General features: G+C 44.4%; 1 protein-coding gene across 1 annotated transcript; it reads left to right on the top strand.

The window, feature by feature from the left end:
- Nucleotides 1-537: 537 nt before the first annotated feature.
- Nucleotides 538-23,892, top strand: TENT5C (terminal nucleotidyltransferase 5C). The gene is made up of 2 exons (XM_081306869.1): nt 538-1,585; nt 18,428-23,892. The coding sequence occupies exon 2, from the start codon at nt 18,458-18,460 to the stop codon at nt 19,631-19,633; it is 1,176 nt and encodes a 391-aa protein (XP_081162995.1). The 5' UTR covers nt 538-1,585; nt 18,428-18,457; the 3' UTR covers nt 19,634-23,892.
- Nucleotides 23,893-24,092: the final 200 nt, after the last annotated feature.

The raw sequence follows: 24,092 nt of genomic DNA, 5'->3' as shown, positions 1-24,092 counted from the left end.
TTTTTCAGGGAGTTGAACAAAATTTCATCTAAGCCAAAGTGGAACTAAAACATGCAAGATCAAATTTTAGATTAAGAATTTCTGCCCTTCCTTGAGGCTACCTGTGCAAGTGGCATCCAGGAGGCAATGAAAAAAAGAACTATCCAGGGTATGGGGTCATTAAGACAGACAACTCTCCACAAATGCACAAACGCTTTGAACAGACACTTCACTAAAAGCATATCAAAATGGCCAAGAAGCATCTAAAAAGTTGCTCAATAATCAGGGAAATGAAAAATTTAGATCACAATGAAATATGCATCCCCTTTTTAGATTAAAAATTGGACAGGACCAATACTGGAACAACCAGCCATCTCACATCACTAGTAGCCATCTCACATCACTAGTAAAAGTTGTAATAAACAACATTGGCTACTATTGGGCATAAATAGCCCTTATATACACTTTATATCAAGTACTTAACCAACTAATACCTTTCCAAGTATTTTTTTTTTACTTAATACTTATATAACCCTACAAAGCTGTCTCATTCTTGGTTCCATTCTACAGATAGGAAATGGCAGTATATAAAGAGTTAATGACTTGCCCAAGATCTCACAGATAGTTGAAATGGTGAATGAAGATCTCCACTCAAGTTAGTCTGAATTCGGAATCTGGGCGGTCAACCCCTTGCTACGGAATGAATGGACGGTGTCCAGGCCCCGCCTGCATGTTATATAACATACACAACTAAGCCCTGTGGCATTCTGAGCAGGGCAAAAGCTATGGTGGTGGCCAGGATTGGTGATGGGTTCCCTGAGGCTCGTAAGCCCCATTAACTGCACACAGGTGAGTGGCTCCCTGATGCCAAAGAACCCAACCACCAACTGCGCGCCTTCCCCAAGACCACTTTTTCACCTCCAGCCAATTTGCTTGGGGAATCATGAAGATCCCCGGCGCCCAGAAACTCTGCAGTTTTTTTTCCCGAACTTCACAGACACGCCGGAGGTAGGCTGAGCGTCTGGCTCGTTCCTTACTTTTGCAGCCAAGGAGCAGCAGTGCGAAAATTCCCAGGTCTGCGAAGGCGCAGGAAAAGCCATGGCGGGAAAGTGAAGGTTTACACGAAAGGCATAGCAGCAGAAAAGAATTAAGAGGACAACAGAAAGAGAAGTGTCCCGGTAACCACCAAGTTCAAGCCCCGTTAACGCTGCCCCTCTCTATTGCGCCTGCGCGATGCTACCTCCCTTCCCACCCCGCCCCTTCCCGCCGCCGAAGATTTACTCGTCTCTCGGCAACCATTCAGCCGAGCAGCCAATCAGAGGGCTCTGTCCGCCCTGCCCTGCCGTCTGCGCCCCAGCGGAAGGATCCCGAGGGGCAGGCTCCGCCTCGCCCCGCCACTGGCTCCCTCGGGAGGGCCGGCCTTGGGGCGGGGGCAGGGGCGGGGGCGGCGGGCGGGGGCGTGGTCAGGCCGAATAAGAACGGAGGGGGCGGCGGCTGGACGGCTCACTCGGTGCCACTGCCTGGGGGTTGTAGTGACCGCGCCGCTCCTACGGGGGGCTGCCCAAGCCAAGGACCAGCCTCTGTTGCCTTCTCTTCCACCTCCCAGGTGAGTACACGGTTTCCTCCTCCAAAGGTGCTAGGATGCAGCGGCGGGCTTCGAGGGTCTTTTTCCACCCAACGGTGCTCCAATTTTTGCGGTGCCTGCTGGGAAGCTCCAGGACAGGAGGGGAGGTGCGGACAGGTGCCCAGACCTAGAGCTCTTGTACCCTCCTGCTCCCGCGAAGAATGCCCCGTCCTTTACGCACCGCGCTCCCAAGAGCCAGAAAAGCTCCGAGAGAGCGCTAAAACTTTTCCGAGACTGCGCCCCGGGCTTGGCAAACTTTAGCAAGTTCCTGCTCCAGGAGTCCCGCGGGCTGCGCGCTGGCCCGGCGCAGGCGGAGCGGCTAAGGAGCAAATGATGGGCGCCTTCAGCTCCTTCCTTGCCAAGATCAGACAACGCCCCCTACCACCCTTCGCGTGCTAGCGCTCCCTCGGGCTTGCCTCTGCGTTCCTGCGGACTCGTAGGCCTCCTCTGAGCCGTCGGCCGAGAGTGAATTCGAATCCGGCGGTTTTAACAGGCGCAGTTGGAGACGCAGCGGTCTGGGACTTGCATCTGGCCGGGCAGGGGAGGGGTGCTTCCTAGGCTCGGTTCCAAGGCCTGAGTTTTAAGGAAAGGTCAGAGATCCTTCCTTAAATGTTCTTGGACTCATCCCACTTGAATGTGGACACCGCGAAAGCAGCCAAGGGATCCGAGCGAGTGACTTGGGCACCGCGCGTCTCTCCGAAAGTTCTCGAGAATACGGTGTCTGTGAAACCTGGTTCCTCCCCTTTTGGGAATGAAACTTGCTTACCGCCTAGGCTAAAAGCCATGGCGAGTCAGTTGACTCGGATAGTGGTGCCGACGGTGGCACCGAGGCGCGGCTGTCCCAGGAGGTGTCGCCTTCAGCGAAACCCTTTCGCACAGGTCGCCAGGCAGAAGGAGCCGAGTGGGAGGGGAGTAGGAGGAGGACGAGGAATTTGAAGAGCACAGGTTGGTAGCCTGTGTACCTAAACGGAACACGCCGGCGGGCGAGGAAACCGAAGGGTGCCCCTCCAAGAGAGGGAGGACTCCAGGGGAGATGCCTGGCGAGTTTCCCTTGAGAAAGCAAAGACATTGCAACTGTTAGAGGTGGACCATTTCAGCCCGCTGGTTGTGCTTTTTTTTTTTTTAATTTTTACTTTTATTTTTATTTTTTTTTTTTTTGTGCAGAGGAAGCCTTCTGCAGGGCCCTAATTCCTTGTCTTAAGGGGAACCTGCTTCCTTTTTAATTTTTTTAAATTAGTTATTGATAGACCTTTATTTTATTTATTTGCATGTGGTGCTGATAATCGAGCCCAGTGCTTCACGCATGCTAGGCAAGCGCGCTACCACTGAGCCACAACCCCAGCCCCTTTTATAATAATAATTATTATTTTTTTTTAAGATGGAGGTATCACATGCGTACAATGAAGTAGGTAAACTGCTCTTACAGTAAACTTTTATCAAGACAGTGTATGTAATCCTTTGCATTGTGACAAATATTTGGTAGAAGGATTAGGAGACTGAATCATCCTAGGAAATAAAGTTAGGATTATTAAATCCTTCTAAAAAAAGACCCGCCGTCTGCCCCAGCTGCCTTGCAGTGGGTTGAGGATGGCCATTGTTGGCCACACCAACCTTTCAACCTGAATAACTCGGCAAGGCAGCAAGCCAGGAAGCAAGCCAGGCTGCGGATAGGGTAGTAGGAGAGTTTACCAAGAATTGTACTGTGCCTTAAATCCCCAGAGGTATTATTGAGGGATTGAGATCTGTCCCATTAGACCCTGCAGTTGAAGTGGGTGGGGCTTAGCAATGCTGACTTGGCTTTCTGGAAAGCTGTGGGAGCTGGACCAGCATGGGTTCTATTCTTTGACATTCTTGCTTAGGAAAATGGTAAACTTAATATCTCTGGAGTCAGCTCTTAATTCAGATAAATGAAACCTTGTCTCTCAAAGTAGCCCATAGCTTTAGAGTACATATATTCTCAAATAAGTTTTTAGAAAGAAGGTTTGGTATATTGTATATAATTGTTCAGGTAGCTGCAAGGAGTGTCCCATAAAACATCAAAGTTTAAATTTTTGTTTTTTTCCTGCTAGGATACTCCTATATTGTTACCAAACAAAAGTTCATAACTTTTAAAGTTACTTTAGTGTGTTACATAGAACTAACAGCCACACTCTTCATGCTGTTTCTCCTACAATACCTGCCTTGTATCCAGAGATTAAATTCCTGTAACTCTGAAGGAAAGGATTTGGCTCTGAGCCTATTGGTCAGAATTAGTATGACTTAGTCCAGCACCAGGGGCTCTCCCTACTTAATGTCTTCAGACTTAAGCGGCCTCCCCCACCTACCCCTATCTCCCAGTAGTGCACACACTTAGCCCACATCCCCCATTGTTCAAGGCCAGGGCAGATTATGTACATCTTGCACTGCCCATCAGAGAACAGAGAATTCCTCCTACTTCTGAAAGTCCAAGGAACAGCTCAGCAATAAAGATAACTTAAAAGTGGACTGTGGTGCCCTTGTTCTCACAGTACCATTAACCGGACACATTTGATACAAAATTGGAAGACTTTTTTTTTTCTTCTGCTCCAGTATAAGTAGTACCTTGTCTTCATCTTTCCTCTTTGATATGTTGTATTTGTGGATTGAGCCACTAAAGGCCAACTTGAGAGCTCTGAATAGATGTGTTAAATCATTTTGCATTACCAGGAAGTCCCAAACTTAGGTGCCTGAGTTAAGTTAAACTTTTGTTGGGGTTTCTTGGTCTCCTATCTGCCTCTGGATGGTATCTGTTATTTTGTGAGCAGGTGTGGATGTTTGGGGGTTAAGAGGGAGCAAGGCAGAGTCTGAGGTACTACTTGGGCTAAGACATTACTCTGAATAGATAAGTTGTGCTCCTTTTTTCTCATTGCCACTAAGGTAAATGGCAATATAGAAAAATGCCTTCTAACATCTTGGCGTTTTAACTGTGGTACACTAAATTAGCACAAATCCTATTATGGTGAAGCCAGCTCCTTCAAAGATGTGAGAGTGTGTTTAAAGTTACTTGGACATATCAGTAGAGTTGATTCTTAATAACATTTCCAGGACCTAAGGTTTCTCCAACTTTTTTTTTTTACTTACATACATTATAAAGAAGCTTATATTTAGAATGTAAATGGTTTATAAAAGAAGCATCTTTATATAACCTATGTTAGTAAACTTTATGAATTGTTTCGAATTAATAGAATTTGTTCAGCTGGCCCCTGTGGCTCGTTCTAGAACTGTTTGCAGAACTTCTTGGAACAACAGGAAAAAACCAATATGAAGAAATAATTGCTGATGTTAAGCAACTCTCTGAGTAGGATGTTTTTTAGTTCCAGAGCATTTAAGAGTCTTGGTCACTAAACTGCGTAGAGTACTCATTTCTTGGATAACAGTGATTGAGTCAGTAAGTAGTTAAGTGCTTCCTGGGTAGTGCCTCATGCCAGGTACTTAGGAGACCAAGGGAACTGTGTATAAAAAAGCCTGGGGAATTGCTCTGGATTCAGGGGAACTGGGTTGGCCTCTTAAAACACTGTTTTTAAGAACTCAGTTTTCTCAGTTTCTCAGCCCCTGGCATGTGGGCTCTGTGCTCAGTAGCAGAGTCCCTTTTGCTTGTTGAGAAGGTGGCCTTACACCCAGGATGCACTCCTTTTGTGTGGATACACATTCTGGTGAAGGTCAGCTGGCATTCCTTGCAAAAATGGAGAGTGGGTTCTCTCCTGGTGGCCAAGGCGCTGAATGCTGCTTTCTGGATTAAAAGCTCCTGACCTCAAATGCAGGGCAAATCTCAGGGTCTTCTTTTAAATGGGGGCCTCAGGGTGCAGCTGCAACTCCTAAGCCACTCCAGTTTGGTGCCCTTAAGCACTTTCCACACTTCCCACCCTCCCAACGCCAGCCCCACAGGGCTCGCTCAGCCTTTCTCTCTCCATGTCCGCTCAGTTGCTGGTTCTGCTGATTCTTTTATTTTTTGTTTCCCCGCTGTCATCAATGACCTGGTTTAGGGGCCTGTAGACAGCAGCTCAGTGAAAGTAACAGTGTGTCGCCTCTGGCCAATTCCGTGTTCGCATGTACCTGGAATGCCAGCGTTAGAGCGCCTAGGACCTGCTGTTAGCTCTGACATCCCAGACTCCCTCCCAAGGATCTGTCCCTTTCTGACTATTCTTGGCCTCCTTTGCACAAGTCTTCTCAGCGGACCTGTCTTTTTTTGTGGAGTAAGTACTCAGATACTTGACCAAGTGAATACAACTGCTTCCTCACCATACTTTATTTTAATCCAGCTTTGGGCTCCTTGCACAGGTTTCTGACTGATCTTGTCCTGTCTTAGAGTCCTCCTGTCCCACACCTCTCCTCTTCAGTACTTTGTAGTTTTTCCTTGCACAGTACTTTCTAGTTTTTAAAATTTAATCTTTAATTGAATGAATACCCAAAATCCCGTATCTGTCTCCATCTTTACCCTCTGCAAGAGATCTGGAGAAAACCACCCTTCAAGAGCTAGATCTTGAATCACCCTTGCCATCACCTTGCCAATGTGAACCTTGCTTCGTGTTGCCCTAAGCTTCTCTCAACCAGCTTAGCCTTTTCAAGATGGAAGAAGTCACCCTTTGCCTGCCTGGCTGCCCATCCTGCACTCCAAACATAGTTTGCTGAGCCCTGCTCGGCTTGTCACAGTTCAGGATGGGCACCAGGACTACTGCTGTGGTCTAATCCTGTGTGGTCTTGGGTAGTTCTGTCTTTTACATGGAATAACCACATGGGGCTGCAATAGGAAAATTGAGCAGAAGAAGAGGTGAAGCAGACACTAATTAGGCTCCTGCTGTGGCTCTAGGTGCTTACCAAATGTTGCTCAGCTAGACACCAGCTGTGCAGATAGGTCCCATGTTTGGGTCCTTCATCCTCTTTATATTCACCTCCTCTCTGCCTCTCAAGCTGCTTCATTGTGGGGAGACCTGGATTCTGGTCCTGACGGAGTCTTTACTTTTTCAGACTTCAGTTTCTTGATTACAATAAAGACAATAGACTGGACCAGGGCTGCCTGATAGAAATGCGGAAGGCACAATTAACTCTTTAGTAGTCATATACAAGAGTAAATATAAGTAAAATTAATTTAAGATTTATCCCACCATGTCAAATAGAATTATTTTAATATGTAATTAATATAAAATATAAGGGAAATATTTAACATTTCCTTTCTTCATACTGAGTTCTTGAAATCCAGTGTGTGTTTTGCACTTGCAAGCACACTTCTGTTTGGACTTGCCGCATTTTAAGTGCTCAAGATCCACACATGGCTCATGGCTACTGTATTGGATAGTGTTGGTCTGGACCATTTGCAAAAATGTTTCACTCTTGATGGGCACGGTGGTGCCACCTGTAATCCCAGCTGCTTGGGAGGCTAGGAAGGAGGATTGCAGATTCAAAGGCAGCCTCAGCAACTTAGCAAGAGCCTGTCTCAAAATTTAAAAAAAAGGGGGGGTGGGGGTGGGGGCTGGGGATGTGGTTCAGTGGTTAAGTGTCCCTGGCTTCAATTCCTGGTACCAAAAAAAAAAAAAAAAGTTTCACTCTTACATTCCTTACATTCTGGGTTTACATGTTTGGGAAGCAATAGTTAACCCAAGCTACTGGAAGAAGAGTGGGAACTAGAATATTAGCTCTATAAAGCAGGGATCTTTGTTTCTTATTTATTTTTTAATTTTAGCTGGACACAATATCTCTATTTTGTTTTTATGTGGTGCTGAATTTCTTGCTTCCTGATGTAGCATAAGCTCCTAGGACTCAGAACACAGTAGATACTCAGGTGATTAAAAGAATGAGAGGAGATTCAGTTGATGTTCCAATAATCATTCACCCCAGGAGTCATACTGGATACCAAAGCACAGGATGTTTGAGTCCTAGTCCAGTGCCCTCCTTGTTTTCTTAGCTTTCTTAGAGAATAACCATAAGGAAAGAGACTTTCACAGAATAGCACATAAAATCTTTTGAGAATGGTAAAGGATCAGGGCTCAATTTATCAACAACTCAATTTTACCAAGAGTCTACTGACAATTCAAATTTGAATGAATATTCAAGAGGGAGTAACTTTTAGGTCAAAGGTATTTATGAGCTATCTAGTGACAACATTGTTAATTAATTACTTGAATAAGGCTTTTTGAATGACAGTCACCCCAGGGAACTATATTCATGGGTTGTACGCCTCCACAGATATAGGGATACCAAAGATGAAGTTATTTGACCACCTCATGTGTCATGGGTGCAGATAGGTACCTCATCTGTGTTCTTGCTCCTTCACTTTAATCCCACCCTAATTTCTATCACCTAGCACCATTTTAATGTCAGAGGGTCAATATTCCACTCGGGCTGCTGCCATGGGCAGTACATAGAAATCAAATATCTGCTACTCCCAAACCCCTCATGCAACAAAACTGAACGGACTGTTTGTGTAATTAGCATCTGCAATGAAACCAAGGCCAGCTCACGCTTAGATATTTGTGAATGCATTTCTATGTGTGTCTGACTGTGATAAGTGCTACATTTGAGGATCTAAGCATTGCTTGTCCCTTTCCTGATAAAGCCCAGGGAGGCTGCTTAGTGACTGGACAGAACTTTTAGCTGACTGAAGTCTTTGTGTTGAACAACTGACAACCATTCAAAGTTCTAAGCTGGAGAGTTAGATGGTAAAAAAAAAAAGCCTGTGGAAGCAACCTCTGATAAACCCTGTAGGCTGTTAGCTCTCACACCCTGTGGATTATGACTCGGTCATCGGTGCAGTAAACAGTCTCTAGGAACCTCCTATTTTTCTCAGTCTAGTCCATCTCTGAAATAAAAAGGCCAGATCTGAGGAGCTTTTCAAATGAATTCAGACCAGTAACATCTCTGATTGAGAAATGTTGGGTAGTGCCAGGCATGGTGGTGCATGCCTGAAATTCTAGAGACTCAAGAGGCTGAGGCAGGAGGATCGCAGGTTCAAAGCCAGACTCAGCAACTTAGTGAGACACTCTCTCTCTCTCTCTCTCTCTCTCTATATATATATATATATATATATATATATATATATATGCACATACACACACACATATATATACATATGGCACTGGGGATGTTGCTCAATGCTTAAGTGCCCTTTAGTTCAATCCCTGGTCCAAAAAAAAAAAAAAAAAAAGAAAGAAAGAAAATAAATGTTCAATTTGTATATGGGAGGGAAAAAAATAAGATGCCTGTGTTCTGACCTTGTTGCTATTTACATTTGCAACAGCTTTAAGATGTCCCTTTCAGTATTTGCACTTCTGAAACATCCCCGTAGGACTATCTGGGCCAGTGTTTTGATTCTGCTTTGTGCTATTTTGCAGCCCCAGCATTAGTTCTTCCAGCGTTATCTCTCCGCCCACACTTGCTTAGGCATCCTATTTTGAAAGTGGTGAAGACACTTTCTGTTTGGAGTCGTCTTTGGGTGGTGTCTATGGACAGCCCCGTCACTGATAACCATGCAGAGTAGGTGTGGGCATCAGTGGGAAGTGAGACTCTGTGAAGGTCCCCCAGACTCAAAAGGTCCGGGGCTACCTAGCGAGGCAGCACACCCTGCCTTGGTTTCAGTCCAGGACTCTGCCGTGGGAATCTAACCAATTCTTTCTGACTCTAGTAAACATCAGGGTAAAGTGACTGGGAATCTGCTGATAACCCTGAGAAAATAGACTGAGGCCTCCAGCTGAATGGGATGGAGCTGAGAGGGAGAAGAGACCATCTGGGAGGCTGTGTATGTCACCAGCTTAGAAATGTTTTCTCTGGGCACAGCTTTGTGGCATGGGCATGAGCTGAGAGAGAGTGGGTTGTGGGTATTTGAATGGGACAATCGTAAAAATAACCTCTGGAGGAAAAATTAACATAGAATATATTCTATTGCCTTTTTCAAAAATAAAACAACGTTTTATGTGGTTCTATTTCTTTGGACCATCTGTCATCCAGAGACTATTCCATGCACATAAAACACACGTGAGTGCCTGTTACCTATAACTTTATTATTATTATTATTATTATTATTTTGTACTGGGGATTGAACCCAGGGGCATTTTACCCCTGAGCTACATCCACATCCCTTTTTATTTTGAGGCAGAGTCTCATTAAATTGCTTTAAGCTGGCCTTGAATTTGTGATCCTCCTGCCTTGGCATCCTCAGTTACTGGGATTATAGGCATGCACCACTGCACCCAGCTATCTGTAACTTTTTAGGGTGTTTGGGGGCTGTGGAGGAATCTCTGGCATGTGACCCCCCCCCTCTCTAATAGTGGGGCCAGGCCTGACAAGGGGCTGGCTGCAGGTGGACAAAAGGTGTCCTCTGCCTGCCCTGGTCCTTGATCATTTCTGGTCTTCACCTCCAAAGAATTCGAGGAATAGGGAAGATTTCTCTTCTGAACACTGAATACATATTCACCCGAGTTTTTCTCCTTTTTTGCCAATTTACCTGCCGTTGTATATGTGAAGTAGTGTGTCCTGATGTCTGTGGTCATCCAAGTGTATGACCTTTCTCTTCTGAGAAAGAATCAGCCTGTCAAACTGTAAGCAGGTGGGGAAAGTGACAGGTGTCCCTTCCCAGGTTTGGCATTTTCAAGTTTGTCTGTCCAGGGCTGTTTCTGATTTCAGTGTTGCCCCAGCAATCCTTCCTGGGCCATCCTTGGAGTCCTGTGAGTCCCTGCAAATTTACCTCCCTCTTCTCTGTAGCTCCCCTTGAGTTACCAGGCTCTTTGATCTAACAGAGTTACCCTCTGGTCTGCAGGGAGTGTCCTGTTCTGTTGCTTTATCATCAGATCAACACTCCTGATCTTCCAGCCACCAGAGCGAATCCCAGGAGCCATTCCTTTATTCTGTGAACAAAGCATGTACCTTAGGTATCAGAATCAGAATCATTCCATTCCTAAAAACCTCTCTATTGTGCCAGGAATTTTTTTTTTTTTCCTCTCAGTGCTTCTCAGGCAAGCTGACCAACTGACTCCTTCCACTTTGGGCTTCTCTCTCTTGTGGACTTGCTTTCTCAAAAATCATTCCCCGCCCTGCAACCCAGCCAGCATCGTGGAGTTCCCTTAAAAGTTGGGAGGCCTTCATCTTGCAGCCATTGTTCCTTTAAAACAAACATTACCATTAACAAGTAGCAGGTCTGTCCTTAATTTCAATTCTGATTGCTCCAAGCAGGCTAGATATACCCCCCAGATCTGTGAGAGTGCCAGTTTCTGTTCTGAGGGCTGTTAGATACTTCACTTCCAAGTGCTTCCCTGCCTGTAGCACCTGCTCCGGCCCCACTCCACTCAGGATAACTTAGCCTATCTAGCAAACTTCTGCCCTACCATCTTATTAAATCATCTTCCTATTTTACTTCTGTTTATTTCCATCTCCTTCTACGAATGCCTGAGCAACTAGCTCTTCTGAAAATCCTCCCTCCTCTCTGAATATATACCTGCCAAAGCTGACGACCTTCTAGCAGCCTCAAATCCTGTCTCTGCCATTTACCAGTGGTGCGTCCTGGGCAGTTCACAATTTGCCTATCTTCTTTGTTCCCAGTTTCCTCATCTGTCAAGGAAGGGATAATGACGTTTCCTTTACTGAACTTCTGTAGAAACAAAATGGATTGATCCAGATGGAGTCCTGACAGCCCTGTTTCACTGTGTACCTGGAATGCTATCAAATACAGCTTAGTGGCCGGACATTAAATCTCACTTCATGTCCCCTGGCATGGCTTCCGCTATGCAAAGCACCTCTGGAGGGCCCTGCCTTTGCCAGTACCTGATGGGGAGCTTCTGGGGAAGTGGTAAGATTTACCCTGTGAGAAAGGATGTGGGCAGAACTAGAAGATGTTTATGTTATGAAACAACCAATACGTAGCCCTATTGAGAAGTGGGATTTCTCAGACACCACTGCCCACAAGTTATCTCCCCTGGGGTCTCTCTGAGGGCCACCTCTAAACCACCAGGGTGTTTCTTGCTTCACTAGAATCTGCACAAAAGCAAGGAGCGGAGGGCGGCTGACTCAAGCTTGGTTGTCTTCCACGTGGGGCAGTGGAGACAGGAATGGTGAAGTACCACAGTCCTAGTTCACAGAAGTTTGCTTTTTCTTGTTTTGATTAGGGTCCAATAAGAAATTTGTTCTACAAAAGACTGCTTTAGTAGTGGCAAGAACTGGTCCTCCAGTGTACATGAGGGTTTGTGATGTTCTCACTAGCCTCTCCCCACCTCCCACCCACCATGGCACCAGGGCTTGGTAGAGGGAATCACCATTTTCAAGAGTGGTCTGGAGCCGAGGACCTGGAGTCAATACACTCTGTCTCTTCTGAACCTTATCAATTTGTTCAAAAGGAAAAGTTGTAGCTTCCTCATACTCACTCCTTTTGGGGATTAAATGAGAATCCGTGTGAAGTGGCTCATTCAGTAGTTTGCTTTCCTACACCCCTCTACATGCTTCATTTTATAAGTGAATAAGAAATAGGCCTGGGCACACCTATAATCCTAGTGGCTCAGGAGACGGAGGCAGGAGGATCAGGAGTTAGTTCAAAGCCAGCCTTAGCAACTTAGTGAGGCCCCTAAGCAACTCAGTGAGACCCTGTCTGAAGAAAATACAAAAAAAGGGCTGGGGTTGTGGCTCAGTGGTTGAGCGCCCTAAAGTTCAATCCTTAGTCCGAAAAAAAAAAAAAAAGAAGAAGAAGAAGAAGTAGAAATAGAAATAGGCCTGGAGATGTACCACCCATTCTCTAAGGAAAGTCACTAAGGAAAGTCAAGCAAGGTTATGATGAAGTCCATTGCCAACCATTCTTTCTTCTGCTTAAATTCTCTAGCTTTTTATATGCAACGAAATAATCTTTTGTTGCCCAAAGCATCTTCTGTTGCACATGGGGAGAGGAATCTGTGTAGAAGAGGTGGGGGAAGACCCACAGGCACCCGAGTCCCTCTGGGCCAGGAGTCAGGGCTGGCAGGTGTCCTTGTTCTACACACAGATGTTCCTTACACTGGAGTCTGTGTCCAGGCTTAGTCCACTGCCCATGGATGGCTCCTGCCCTGATCTAGGAAGATCCACATTTTTGAGGTCATATCCAGAATAGTGAAAGGAAATTTTGTTACCAAAGGAATGTTGAAATGTGTGTGTGTTTCTTTTTAAACCTGCAGTAGGGGCAGAAGCAGAGGGTGCTTCTCAGTTGCCTCTGGGCTGCATGGAGGGCTTCAGTACCTTAGAGCCTCCACTCAAGCCTCAGTTTCCCTGAACTTTGGACAATCACTTCTATAGCTTTCACGTTAAATATGACAGACTTAAATATTCCATCTTTAACTGCGTAGGTGTGTCTCCACGTGTGCCCAAACCCTTTGTATGATTTCCATGTCTAATGCCAGGCACAGAAGAGAGGAATCAATGTCAGCAGTAGTCTTAGCTCCAACTGGTGCATCTGCCTGTCACTCATGCCCACCTGAGTCCTCTTGCGACTTTGTAGTCTCTGTCACCCTTGTTTCTGGAGTTAATTGGCGGTCCAAGGATCTACATAAGCTATGTTGCAGAACAGAAATAGCTTTTCTCCCCTACTGAGGCACAAAACATAGGCTTTTAGATCAACCTGCCTTGCACAGCTCTGTCCCAAGCAGTAGGAAATATTAAGTTCGACATCTGCCTTGTGCTCGGGGAGCTTAGTTTAACCTTCTGGCCTAGTTTTTCTCTTCCTGTCCACTTTTGCTGCTCTTTCTGCAAACCTGTTTTCTTCTGATGTGTGTGTATTCTGCATTTCTGCTACAGCCAGATAACAGGGAACCCAAGGGTTCCTAAGATAGTTGTTCATCAGGAGTCAAAACCTTGCAGAAGATTAACTAGCGTGAATGGAGTAGGCAGCTGGTTGTTCTAGCTTCTCTGAAGTACCTGGATTTGCAAATCAATGACAAGTGTGGTTTCCACCTTTGCCAACTTCTGTGCAAAACCACAGCGAATCTTCATCTTAAATACTGGTCTGAATTTATTAGACTTCAAATTAATTTGTTTTTCTAGCCACTATTTTGTTCAATTCTGCTAACTGGGATTGGCCTTTAACCAGGGCCTTTCAGGAGTTGGGAATGTGTGTTTCATGTGATTCTTTTATGTGGGGATTATATCAATGTTGATTTAAAGTGGATAATTAAAACTAAAACTGTTCAACGAAGCTCCAGCGTGTATTATATAAGCACTAAGGGCCTTATAACTTGGATTTTTTTTTTTTGTAAGACCAGTGTTTGTCTAAGTAATTTGAAAATGTACTTGTGATATTTGAAATCATTTGAAATCATTGGGTTGAGTGGAAATGAAGAATTTCTCTTTAATAGGTACAAAGTGCTTATTTTAGGGTTTTTCTAAGGAATTAAGATTTTAATATGAACCTGGTCTAAACTCATTTCTTCAATTGGTTCAGCTTCTCTATACCTAAATTACAATAAATTGAGAGAATTAAAAACTACACCATGACTTGGCCATTGTCCATATGCCACACTGTGCTTTTGTATGGACTCCTTTTTTTCCCCCCCAAAAGTTAACTCCATTATTCACCATGTATGGGAGAAGTTGGCATGGAAGATGCCAACTACCGGCACCTTGGATTCCTGGAAAGTATTTATTGTATTTATTAAAGTTCTTGCAAATGTAGCCAGTCATCCACATAACAATATCACAAGGGGAGTTATAATATGTTTGAAGTAAGAATAGCAGTTCTGTGAAAGTGGAAGACATCATTGGATAATATAGAAGGGTTAGACGAGATGGCTTACTCATTATGTTGAGTTTTGGTTTTTTGAAAAAATAAACAATGGATACTTTTTTAAAGTATTTTTTTAAACTTGACTGAAAGACCTTCCAGAGGAAAAATAGTCCCTACTCTTGCCACACCTGTGGAGATCAACATTTCTGGGCTGGCAGGAGAGCTTCCAAGTGTGACTTTTGGTCCATGGATATGGGAATAGTGGGGATAGGCTGGGTACTGAATAAATGAAATAGGTAGAAATGGCTAGAAGGGAAATTTTTGGAATTCACATTCTGATATTTTAATTTTTCATCACCTTATTCCCATATAGGCTCCAAATTCAAAGGGTACAAAATAATTTTTTTCCTCTGTCTCCCAAACTATTGGTGGCATTTCATGTAGACTGAGTTACTTCTTGTATATCTTTGCAGAGATTTTATGTGCTTGTATAAGCACAAACTTGTACACATACTTGTACTTGCTTTTCTATTCATGAGCCTTGAGTGTTTCACGTTCGTGAAGATAGAGCAGCTACTATTCTTTTGAACAATGCACATGTTTGTTTACAGTTGTGCGTGTGCATCAAATCATTTAACCATCTTTTATTGATGAATAACTTGCAGCTTTCTAAATAATTCTCCAGTGAATATCTCTGTGCATACTTGCAAGTATACTCAGAGGATAGAGTTCAAAGTAGTCTTAGTTGATGTAGAATTGCTTCATCAAAGAGTATGTCCACTTAAGTTTTGCATTCTTTCGAGAGAACCTCTGGGCAGTAGGCTGGAGGTGTCTGCTTCCCCACATGTCAGACTTAATGATCTTTGCCAATATGGTAGATGAAAATGATAATTAGGGTTTTAGTTTACCCATATCTTAAGTAAGGTTGAAGATACTATGTGTTTGAGTCACTGTTCATGTTCTTTGCCCCTCATCTGTTGGATTCCGGTATTTCTCACTTGTAGGAGTTTCTGAGGAAATGAATATTTTGCCTAACTTTAAAAATATTTTCCTAGACATGTTATCTAGCTTCTTTATGGTGTTTTTACCATCAGGACACTTATTTTTTATATTGTCAAATCTATCAGTTTTTGTGGCTTTTAGATTTTATTTGCTAATTTAGAAAGGACTGCCAACTCTGTGTATGCATATGTAGGTCTATGTGTTTTTATTTCCCCAGTACTCTTAGAACTTCATCCTTTTATACTTAAGTCTTTGATTTAACCATCTGTATCCTAGTTTGGCTTGAGAGAGGGAGTCACCTTTATTTTTTCTTGTTTAACTTTAGATGACCCATTCAGATATCTAGGGATTTGTTTTTCCTTCCCTGTTTTGAAATACCTCCTTCATGTTATTTTCAACCTCCTCCTGTATTTGATTTTATGTCTAGATTTTTAAAATTCTGTCCTAACAATTTCTCTTTTTGTGCTGATAACATGCTGTGTGGTCATTCTGGCTTTAGGATGCCTCTTACAGGCTAGTAGTATACATGTTTCCTAACTTTTTCCTGGTTATTACTGTCCCTCTTCTCATTTGAACCTTGCAAAATCTCAGTCTCAAACAGATCCTGACTTTGAATTTACTAAAACGTCACAGATTTTTAAATATATGAAAATTACACATGTTCCTTTTACCCCTAAAGAGAGTTTTAGGTTTTAGATCCTCTCTGGTCTCAGATGCTCTCCTATCAGTTTGAGAACATGTTCTAGAACAAGTTCTGACTTTAGCCCTACATGACCTCTTTATTTTTTTTTAACAGTATCTTTTAAAAAAAGGTATGAGTCAAAAGTCATTCCTAAAATTCTCTGCAAAATTACCAAGGTTCTTCCTAAAGGTTTTCTTCAATTGTTAAGTGATAGCATTGTGGTTTCTCAGCCATATGATACCTGCAGTACACCTCTCATACCTGTAGGATACACGTGAACGTCCAACACCCAACAAGATAACAGCGTAAAGCAGGCGGTATTTCTGTAGTTCCAACACATGTCACCAAATCATGGAGAGTCTAGCTGTGTCTCAAACCAAGGCCTGAACCCTGCCTTCGTGTAAGCATTTGACTCATTTGAGGCACAGGCGTGTTGTATGCTATCATAAAAGGGGCCACAACTGAGTATACAGAGAACATGGAGAAAAGAGAACACAACTATCCCAAATCTAGCTTGAAACCAAGTTCCAGCCATACTAGCCGTTAAGTATTCTATCACAGACTTTGCTTGGTACCTCTAACTTAGCAGCGCCTTGGTAGGAGGATCTGAATAGCCTGGAGCTTTATAAAGCTGTTCAAAGAAGCTGGAGGTAAACTTGTATCTTCTTGGCATCAAACTTGTTCTTCTGTCGCAAGCAAGAACCCTCTAGGGTCTGCCTGGAGCCTCCTCTGCTCTTGTGGTCAAGCTCCCCATTGTCAGCTGAGTGGATTCCTTGTCCCTTAACTCAGATCCTAAAGGGCCACCATGATCTGGCCTGAAGAGTGGCTCGTGGGGCCACTGGACACTTGCCATTTCTAGCTGCGAGCTGCTTTCCTTCCTCAGCCCCAGCTGAAAGCTCATTTGCCTTCCTTGTTGGCTTGTGTCTCGTCCCTGGAAATAAACTCTCTTGTGGCCTTCCTGTTCACCCTGGTCAAGGGACATTCTCTCTTCTGCCTTCATGTTACATTTACTTCATGATGGGGAGTTCCTGGGGGCTCTTCTCTGTGTGCCTGGCAGTGCCCGGACACTGAGTGACAACCCTGGGGAATCCCTGGCACCTGGGCAAGGCCAGAAATCCATGTTGGAACCAGGGAGGATGCCCGCCATGTGCATTCAAAAGCAGCAGCTTCCAGATAGTGAAACTGCCCTGGGGTGGATTTTGTGTGTGGGGGGGTGGGGGGTAGTTGGAAAGAGCAGGGTGGGAAAGCTATTCTTGGGAAATCTGAGGATAGCCCTGGGACACCCTCTGTTTCAGCTTTTTTCCTCATCTAGCTAACCACCTCCTCACCGGAGACCACAGGCTCTCTGGCTTTTTAACCCATGCGTATTTGTTTCTGTATATTAGGATTGGATACATTAGGATTTCCAGGGACCTGTCATGTGTGTCTCCTTTCTTTGAAAAGTGCGACACAGTTGAAAATTACTTTGGAAACTTTGTGGTTCTAGCAAGTGCCTTGTGAGAAGCGATGTTTTTCTCACATTACTCAGTGATAATACTCTGTTCTTTTTGCATAGTTTCAAGGGGCTCTTTTTCAAAATACAATTGAATGATCCCACTGCCCAGAGGGTGTTTGCCATGTCCCATGCTGAGCATCCTTGGGGGAAGGATGGTTTCCAGTACATAGTTGACCTTTGATTGACCAGAAATTTTGCCCTTGAAAGGACTCCTCAGATCTGTCCTGGATGACGGAAGAATTTGTTATAGGACAGGCTGCTCCCTTAAGTGAAAGGAACATGGGAATCTTGCTAAGGAAGTGTGCTTTGTTGTAGCAGAGAATGGTCAGACTCCCACTTTTTGGTGAGGTTGTAATCCAGAGTTGAGACTGTGTCTTTTCATGGGGTGAAGACTCTATGCATGTGTGTGTGTGTGTGTGTGTGTGTGTGTGTGTTTTCTGTGTGGGTGTTCTGTACAGTTTATATATCAACCAGTTCAAGATGTGGTTAGGAACCCAAAGCAAGAGAGGTAACTTTCACAGAAACCAGGGAAAATTAGCCAAACATGCACTTTTTTTTTTTTTCCGGTCTTACAGGCCTCCTTATTGAAGACTGTTGTGTTTTGTTTACTTGGGTTTACTCAGTTTGTCTGCTTTTCTTCACACAAACCTAGCACCTCCCACCCCCACACAGACAAAACTAGCAAAACAGCAGCAGCAAAACTAGAAACCCACACCAGACAAGGTGATGGCATCGTCCAGATTGGTATAGGATGGAGTCTGTGCATTTGTCCTCATTCCGTGTAGGTGCCATTCTTGACATATTTTTTAATTCATTTAATCCCAGTGGCTCACGACCACAGAGTCGGGTGCGATCGATCGCAGTGTCACAGGAGAATGTTCAGACGTTAATTGGTATCTGTGAGCGCTTTGAGATGCTCTGCCGTGTTAAGGTGAATCCTAACTGTTTCTCACCCCTCGCTTTCAGTTTCCCCGGCCAGAACATCCCCCCCCCACGATGGCCGAGGACAGCAGCAGTACCAGGGAGTGCGTGTCCTTCAGCGTGCTCAACTGGGATCAGGTCAGCCGGCTGCATGAGGTCCTGACTGAGGTCGTGCCCATCCACGGACGAGGCAACTTTCCGACCTTGGAGATAACCCTCAAGGACATCGTCCAGACTGTCCGCAGCCGGCTGGAGGAGGCAGGCATCAAAGTGCAGGACGTCCGGCTGAACGGCTCTGCAGCTGGACATGTCTTGGTCAAAGACAACGGCTTGGGTTGCAAAGACCTGGACCTGATCTTCCACGTGGCTCTTCCCACCGAGGCAGAATTTCAGCTGGTCAGAGACGTGGTTCTGTGTTCCCTTCTGAACTTCCTGCCCGAGGGAGTGAACAAGCTCAAGATCAGCCCCGTCACTCTCAAGGAGGCCTACGTGCAGAAGCTGGTGAAGGTTTGCACAGACACAGACCGCTGGAGCCTGATTTCCCTCTCCAACAAGAACGGGAGGAACGTGGAGCTCAAGTTTGTGGACTCCATCCGGCGTCAGTTTGAGTTTAGTGTGGACTCTTTCCAAATCATCCTGGATTCTTTGCTTTTCTTCTACGATTGCTCCAGTAACCCCATCTCTGAGCACTTCCACCCCACTGTGATTGGGGAGAGCGTGTACGGGGACTTTGAGGAAGCCTTCGACCATCTGCAGAACAGACTGATCGCCACCAAGAACCCAGAAGAAATCCGAGGCGGGGGACTTCTTAAGTATAGCAACCTTCTCGTGCGGGACTTCAGGCCCACGGACCAGGAGGAAATCAAAACTCTTGAGCGTTACATGTGCTCCAGGTTTTTCATTGACTTCCCAGACATCCTCGAACAGCAAAGGAAGTTGGAGACCTACCTTCAAAACCACTTCGCTGAAGAAGAGAGAAGCAAGTATGACTACCTCATGATCCTTCGCAGGGTGGTGAACGAGAGCACCGTGTGCCTCATGGGCCACGAACGCAGGCAGACCCTGAACCTCATCTCTCTCCTGGCCTTGCGCGTGCTGGCAGAACAGAACATCATCCCCAACGCCACCAACGTCACCTGTTACTACCAGCCAGCTCCTTACGTCAGCGATGGCAACTTCAACAACTACTACATTGCCCATCCTCCAGTTACCTACAGCCAGCCTTACCCTACCTGGCTGCCCTGTAACTAACCTTGAGACCTGAGGGTTCCTGTAGTGGGAACCCTGTCGGGGAAGGGCTCTCAGGTAGGGGAGCCTCCTCCTAGATGTAGGTGTTTGGCTTTTAAAGGGGAACTCAGCTCTGATTCTGCTTTTTTTTTCCTTTGTGTACCCATTGGAATGGGTCTGCAGTATATCATGAGCCAACCCTAAAAAAAAAAAAAAAAAAAAAAGACCCATATAACAGTGCCACTTTGGAAAATGCTATAGGAAGTGTGACCTATCCACATCTTTCCAAGATAGACACTAACATGTCACATCCCAAAGGTCAGCACATGGGGTTTTGAGCTCTGTGCCATACTTGGGATTGGGAGTGCTTGGGCAGCAGATGAGAAGTGTTAAGCTACTTCTTCTCAGCTGAGCCTGGAGGAGGCTAATGTTGGCCCTCACTCGGGATTCTCAGCAATGACACGAACCTATGTTGTGCTGATAGTCTCTCTTCTTGTGTCAGTTTTAGTCAGGCAGAAAACGATAAACATGAGGGTGCTCTTGTGCCTTAAGTTTTTGTTCACAGGACTAAATTGCATATGTCTAGTTGCTGTCAGCAGAGCTGAGAATTTCTTTCATCAATAAACCAAAGCCAATAGCTGGAGACTTGAGATCTGGTTGGAAGTGGTTTATGGTTTAGATGCTGTGCTATCTTGAGGAATTATGAAATATTGCTGAGAAAAAAAAAAGATGATCTTTTCTTGAAATGTAACTTGAAAACAAAATAAAATGTGGAACATAATGTTAAAGTAGAATTGTGGTGGTGGTGAGGGGGGTGGTGGATTGTAAATAGGAAATGTGAATGTCCTTTTTCTTTCTTTTCTTTAAGGAATTCTTATTGAATGACACTTTTTGTCCTCGGCTCTCTCGTGGATGACTTTTGTGTTGCTCCTCCTAAGGACTGTCAGTGCTGTTTCTGGACGCGTTGTTGTAACTGATGTAAGGGTTTTCCCATGTTTTAATTGGAAACCCATGTTTTTCTGGAGTACTTTGGCTATTTTTTTTTTGTTGTTGTTTGTTTGTTTTCTTTACTTTTGAAAAAAGTGATTTTCTTCTCCAGGTATTCTTTGACAGCTAATGAATTCAGGAATTTCAGTAGAATTGAGTGACCTGTGGAAGTGCTTAGATTCTAACCTGTCCCTGTGCCACATGAAGGTGGGGGTTTAGCATTAAGTCTGGCCTTGTGTGCTTTCAAGGCAGTTTGAAATCATTCCAGTGTATTTGAGGAAGCATTGGGTGAGTGAAGAATTATCTTCCTTATTCTGGTAGATTTGACCATACTTGTTTATATTCTGCACTTTAGAAGGAAAACAGTGTTAAACTCTAGTCTAAAGCAAGCTTAGTCAATGGGAGAGATCTAGCCTACATATTGCTTTCCAGAGTAGCTTTAGATTGTATGCTTTAAATTTGTGTGTGTGTGTGGGGGGGGGGGATATTTTTAGAAAGCCTCACTTTATGGTATCAAGAGCAAAAGACAACTCAGTATTGCCTACCAGCTTGATTTCTCAAGTGATTGAATCAACCCTTTGCTCCTGAATTATATTTTCTCCTGTGGCTGTAACAATGCAATGCCCTAAATGATTGCTTTCTCCTTGCTTTAAGCAATGAAGTTATCTTAATGCAGAAATGCTTAGTAGAAAAACGAGTGGTTGACCTTTTTCTAAAGAGGTGTCTTCAGGTTTCTTCTGGAATGTGATCTCTTGGTTCTCTTAAGGAAGACAAGATTGACATGACTGAAACCCCAGGCTTAGCTGGGACCCATGTTGTGCTACATTAGGTGAAAAGAAGCCACTTCTTAGTGGAACCAGCTTCTGTTTTCCTGGGAACCTTAGTCATATTTGAATTCACTGGCTTCGAGTCAAGCTCTAGGAGGGGGACTGAGGACCTGGGGTGCTTCAGTGTTAAAAGGTGGGCATTGATCCTGACTTTGAAAACTACCCGGTCATTCATGACCTTAAAATGCTGCCATTGTGGTCAGATGACAACATATTTGCAAAAAACATGACAAACTTGTTTAACCAAAGCTTTTGGAGTGTGATGAAGCCACCACCAACATAAGCACTTGGCTAAGAGAAATCAGTATTGCTTCGGCTTAGGAGGGTCCGGAACCAGCGAGGCCCCGGAGGAAGACAGGATCTGCACCAATTAATTAAATTTCCAGTTTGTCCTTGGAGTTTTTTTCTGCTTGTATACATATTTTCCAATCTGTAACAGTCCTTCCTTGAGGACAAAGACAGGCACAGGAGTCGAGAGAGAGAAATCTCCCCCGCCCCCCGCCCAGCCCTTCATCACCATTGTATGGCGGGGTCTTGCTGGTCTTTTCACCTGACTTTTTTTTAGTCAGTCCAGTTGTATTTTTGTAGTTTGAGAACAGAGACATGTTGTAGAACCATCAGGGTAAAACGCTTCATGGATCCCAGCTGTACTTTTAAAGCACAACCTCTGGACTAGCGGTGTCTCCGTCTGCTCTCTGAGCCTTTTGCCAGCCAGGTAACCTTGACTTTTAGATGTCTGGAAATTCCATCTGCTTTTCATACTGCTCGCACAAGCACCGGATACCCTGAACTTAGTACTGAGTCCAGTGGTTCCTATTTGTGTGTGTGTGTGTGTGTGTGTGTGTGTTGAGTAACATGAAACTTAGCAGTGGCAGGGGGCACTAGAGTTCAAGAGCAAGCTCTAATCTAAATCCAGGCAGTCTTTCATTTGCCTCAGAACTCTGAACTGCTTTCTGATGCCCGTTCTCTCAGCTCCTCCTTGAAGTAAAGTGGAGCAGGGTGAAAATGTACCTTTTCCCCTGGGGACAGCTGAAGGGCACTCACTAGATCCCTGGTCTCGAGTTTCAATCTCACTCTTGAACCTTACCTTGGCAATGAGACACTATTTCCCACTCAGTAATTTCAATGCTGAAACAAAACTCTGTTATCACTACTACCAGCTTCAAATCAGAGTGCCTGATGACTGCATGTGGGATGTGGCATGGCCACACCTGGGGGCTGGCAGGTGGGCGAGTTGGGGAGGAAAGATGATGCTGGGTTCTTGATACATGGTACACGCTGGTTTGGCACTCAGTCCCCAGCCCCCCCCCCCCCCCCCCCCCGGCAGTTTGATTCACATTGGGGATGGGAGTCGCAGCAAACTAGGTGTGAACCTGTGTTTTGTGGAGACATGTTCATAATCAGATTGCTAAAGGCCTGGCCCTGCTTGTCCTTCTGCTTCACCTCTGCTCCTAGCCCCTGACCTTCACGGTAGGTCAGGCTTTCAACCAGCACTGCTTAGCTTCGGGAAATGGTACCACTCGCAAGCAACTTCCTAACTTTAGGAATAACTTCTTACTAGTGAACTTTCTGGTCCTGGTTCCAGGTTTTAGAATGCTACTGTGTTCTTAGCGCAAACATCCTCTTCTGGAGTGTGGCTTAAAGTATAGTGATCTAACCTGAGAAGAGACCCTGATGCTCACCACGGCCATTACTTGCTGGCATCAGACTGGGGCTCTGCACTAGGGAAAACTCTTTGGATGGATTCTGTGAGTTGAAGGAATTTCCATTTTCCAAGTTTAGATTCAGATCCTTAACCTGGCAAAGAATAGAACTTCACAGCTGACTTTGGAACATATTCTTATTTCAATCAGTTGAATTCAGAGGACCAAAAGAGGGGTGTTGAAGAGAGGAATTTGAAAAATACCTGGCAACTTTTTGGGATTATTTGTGGAGATCTGTAAGGAAAGAAAGGGCCCTTTTTGTGAGTTCAGGTGCCTACATCTTGTTTACCTATCACTTTAAAAAAAAAATATATATATATAGTTTAAGTGTAAGCTAAAGAAAATGCTTGGAGTTTTGCCTGGGCTATTATTGAGAGTTGGTACAAATTCTTTGTGTGTGTGTGTGTGTGTGTGTGTGTGTGCGCGCGTGCGCACGCACATAAGAAGGTAAGATGACCATCTACTAAAGAGGAAGTAGTTAAATAACCTGAATCTGTGGCCATTTTAAAAAACTCCAACTCTAGCTATCTGATCTATTGTTTTCTTTTTCTTTTTTCTTCTTTTTTTATTTTGTGGATGAGAATTTAATTTTCCTAAAGCAGCATAAAAATATATCAAAATTAATGGATTAAAAGTAAGATGTCCAGCTGACTAAGTTGGAAGCCCTTTTGTTATATATTTGCACAGCCTTGAAGTTTTTCTTAGCTGTGCCTAGGCTGTGTCGTTTTCCTCTTTGGTCATGATCTCTCACCTTCTTGATGCAGATTGAGATCACTTGTCAATGCAAATGTGTTAGAACTTGATGAAATAAAGCTTTGAGTTTGAGAAATAAAGATATATTTTAAAAAACCCAACCTTGTCAGTGATTCTTACTGCTTTGTTTCTCCTCAATGGTAAACTTATTTTAGGTTTCAGGGCACACAAAGAAACGGGCAGTTATCACCATTATGGATGCTGCTCTCAGAG

The sequence above is a fragment of the Spermophilus citellus genome (genome assembly GCF_964194105.1).
Source record: "Spermophilus citellus genome assembly, chromosome: 9".
In the NCBI taxonomy this organism is placed as follows: Eukaryota; Metazoa; Chordata; class Mammalia; order Rodentia; family Sciuridae; genus Spermophilus; species Spermophilus citellus.
The sequence above is the reverse complement of the archived record's forward strand: the minus strand, read 5'-3'. Positions and strand labels throughout refer to the sequence as shown.

What these genes read in the sequence shown, in the direction of transcription:
- TENT5C (XM_081306869.1), top strand. Translation starts at nt 18,458, where the DNA reads ATGGCCGAGGACAGCAGCAGTACCAGGGAGTGCGTGTCCTTCAGCGTG.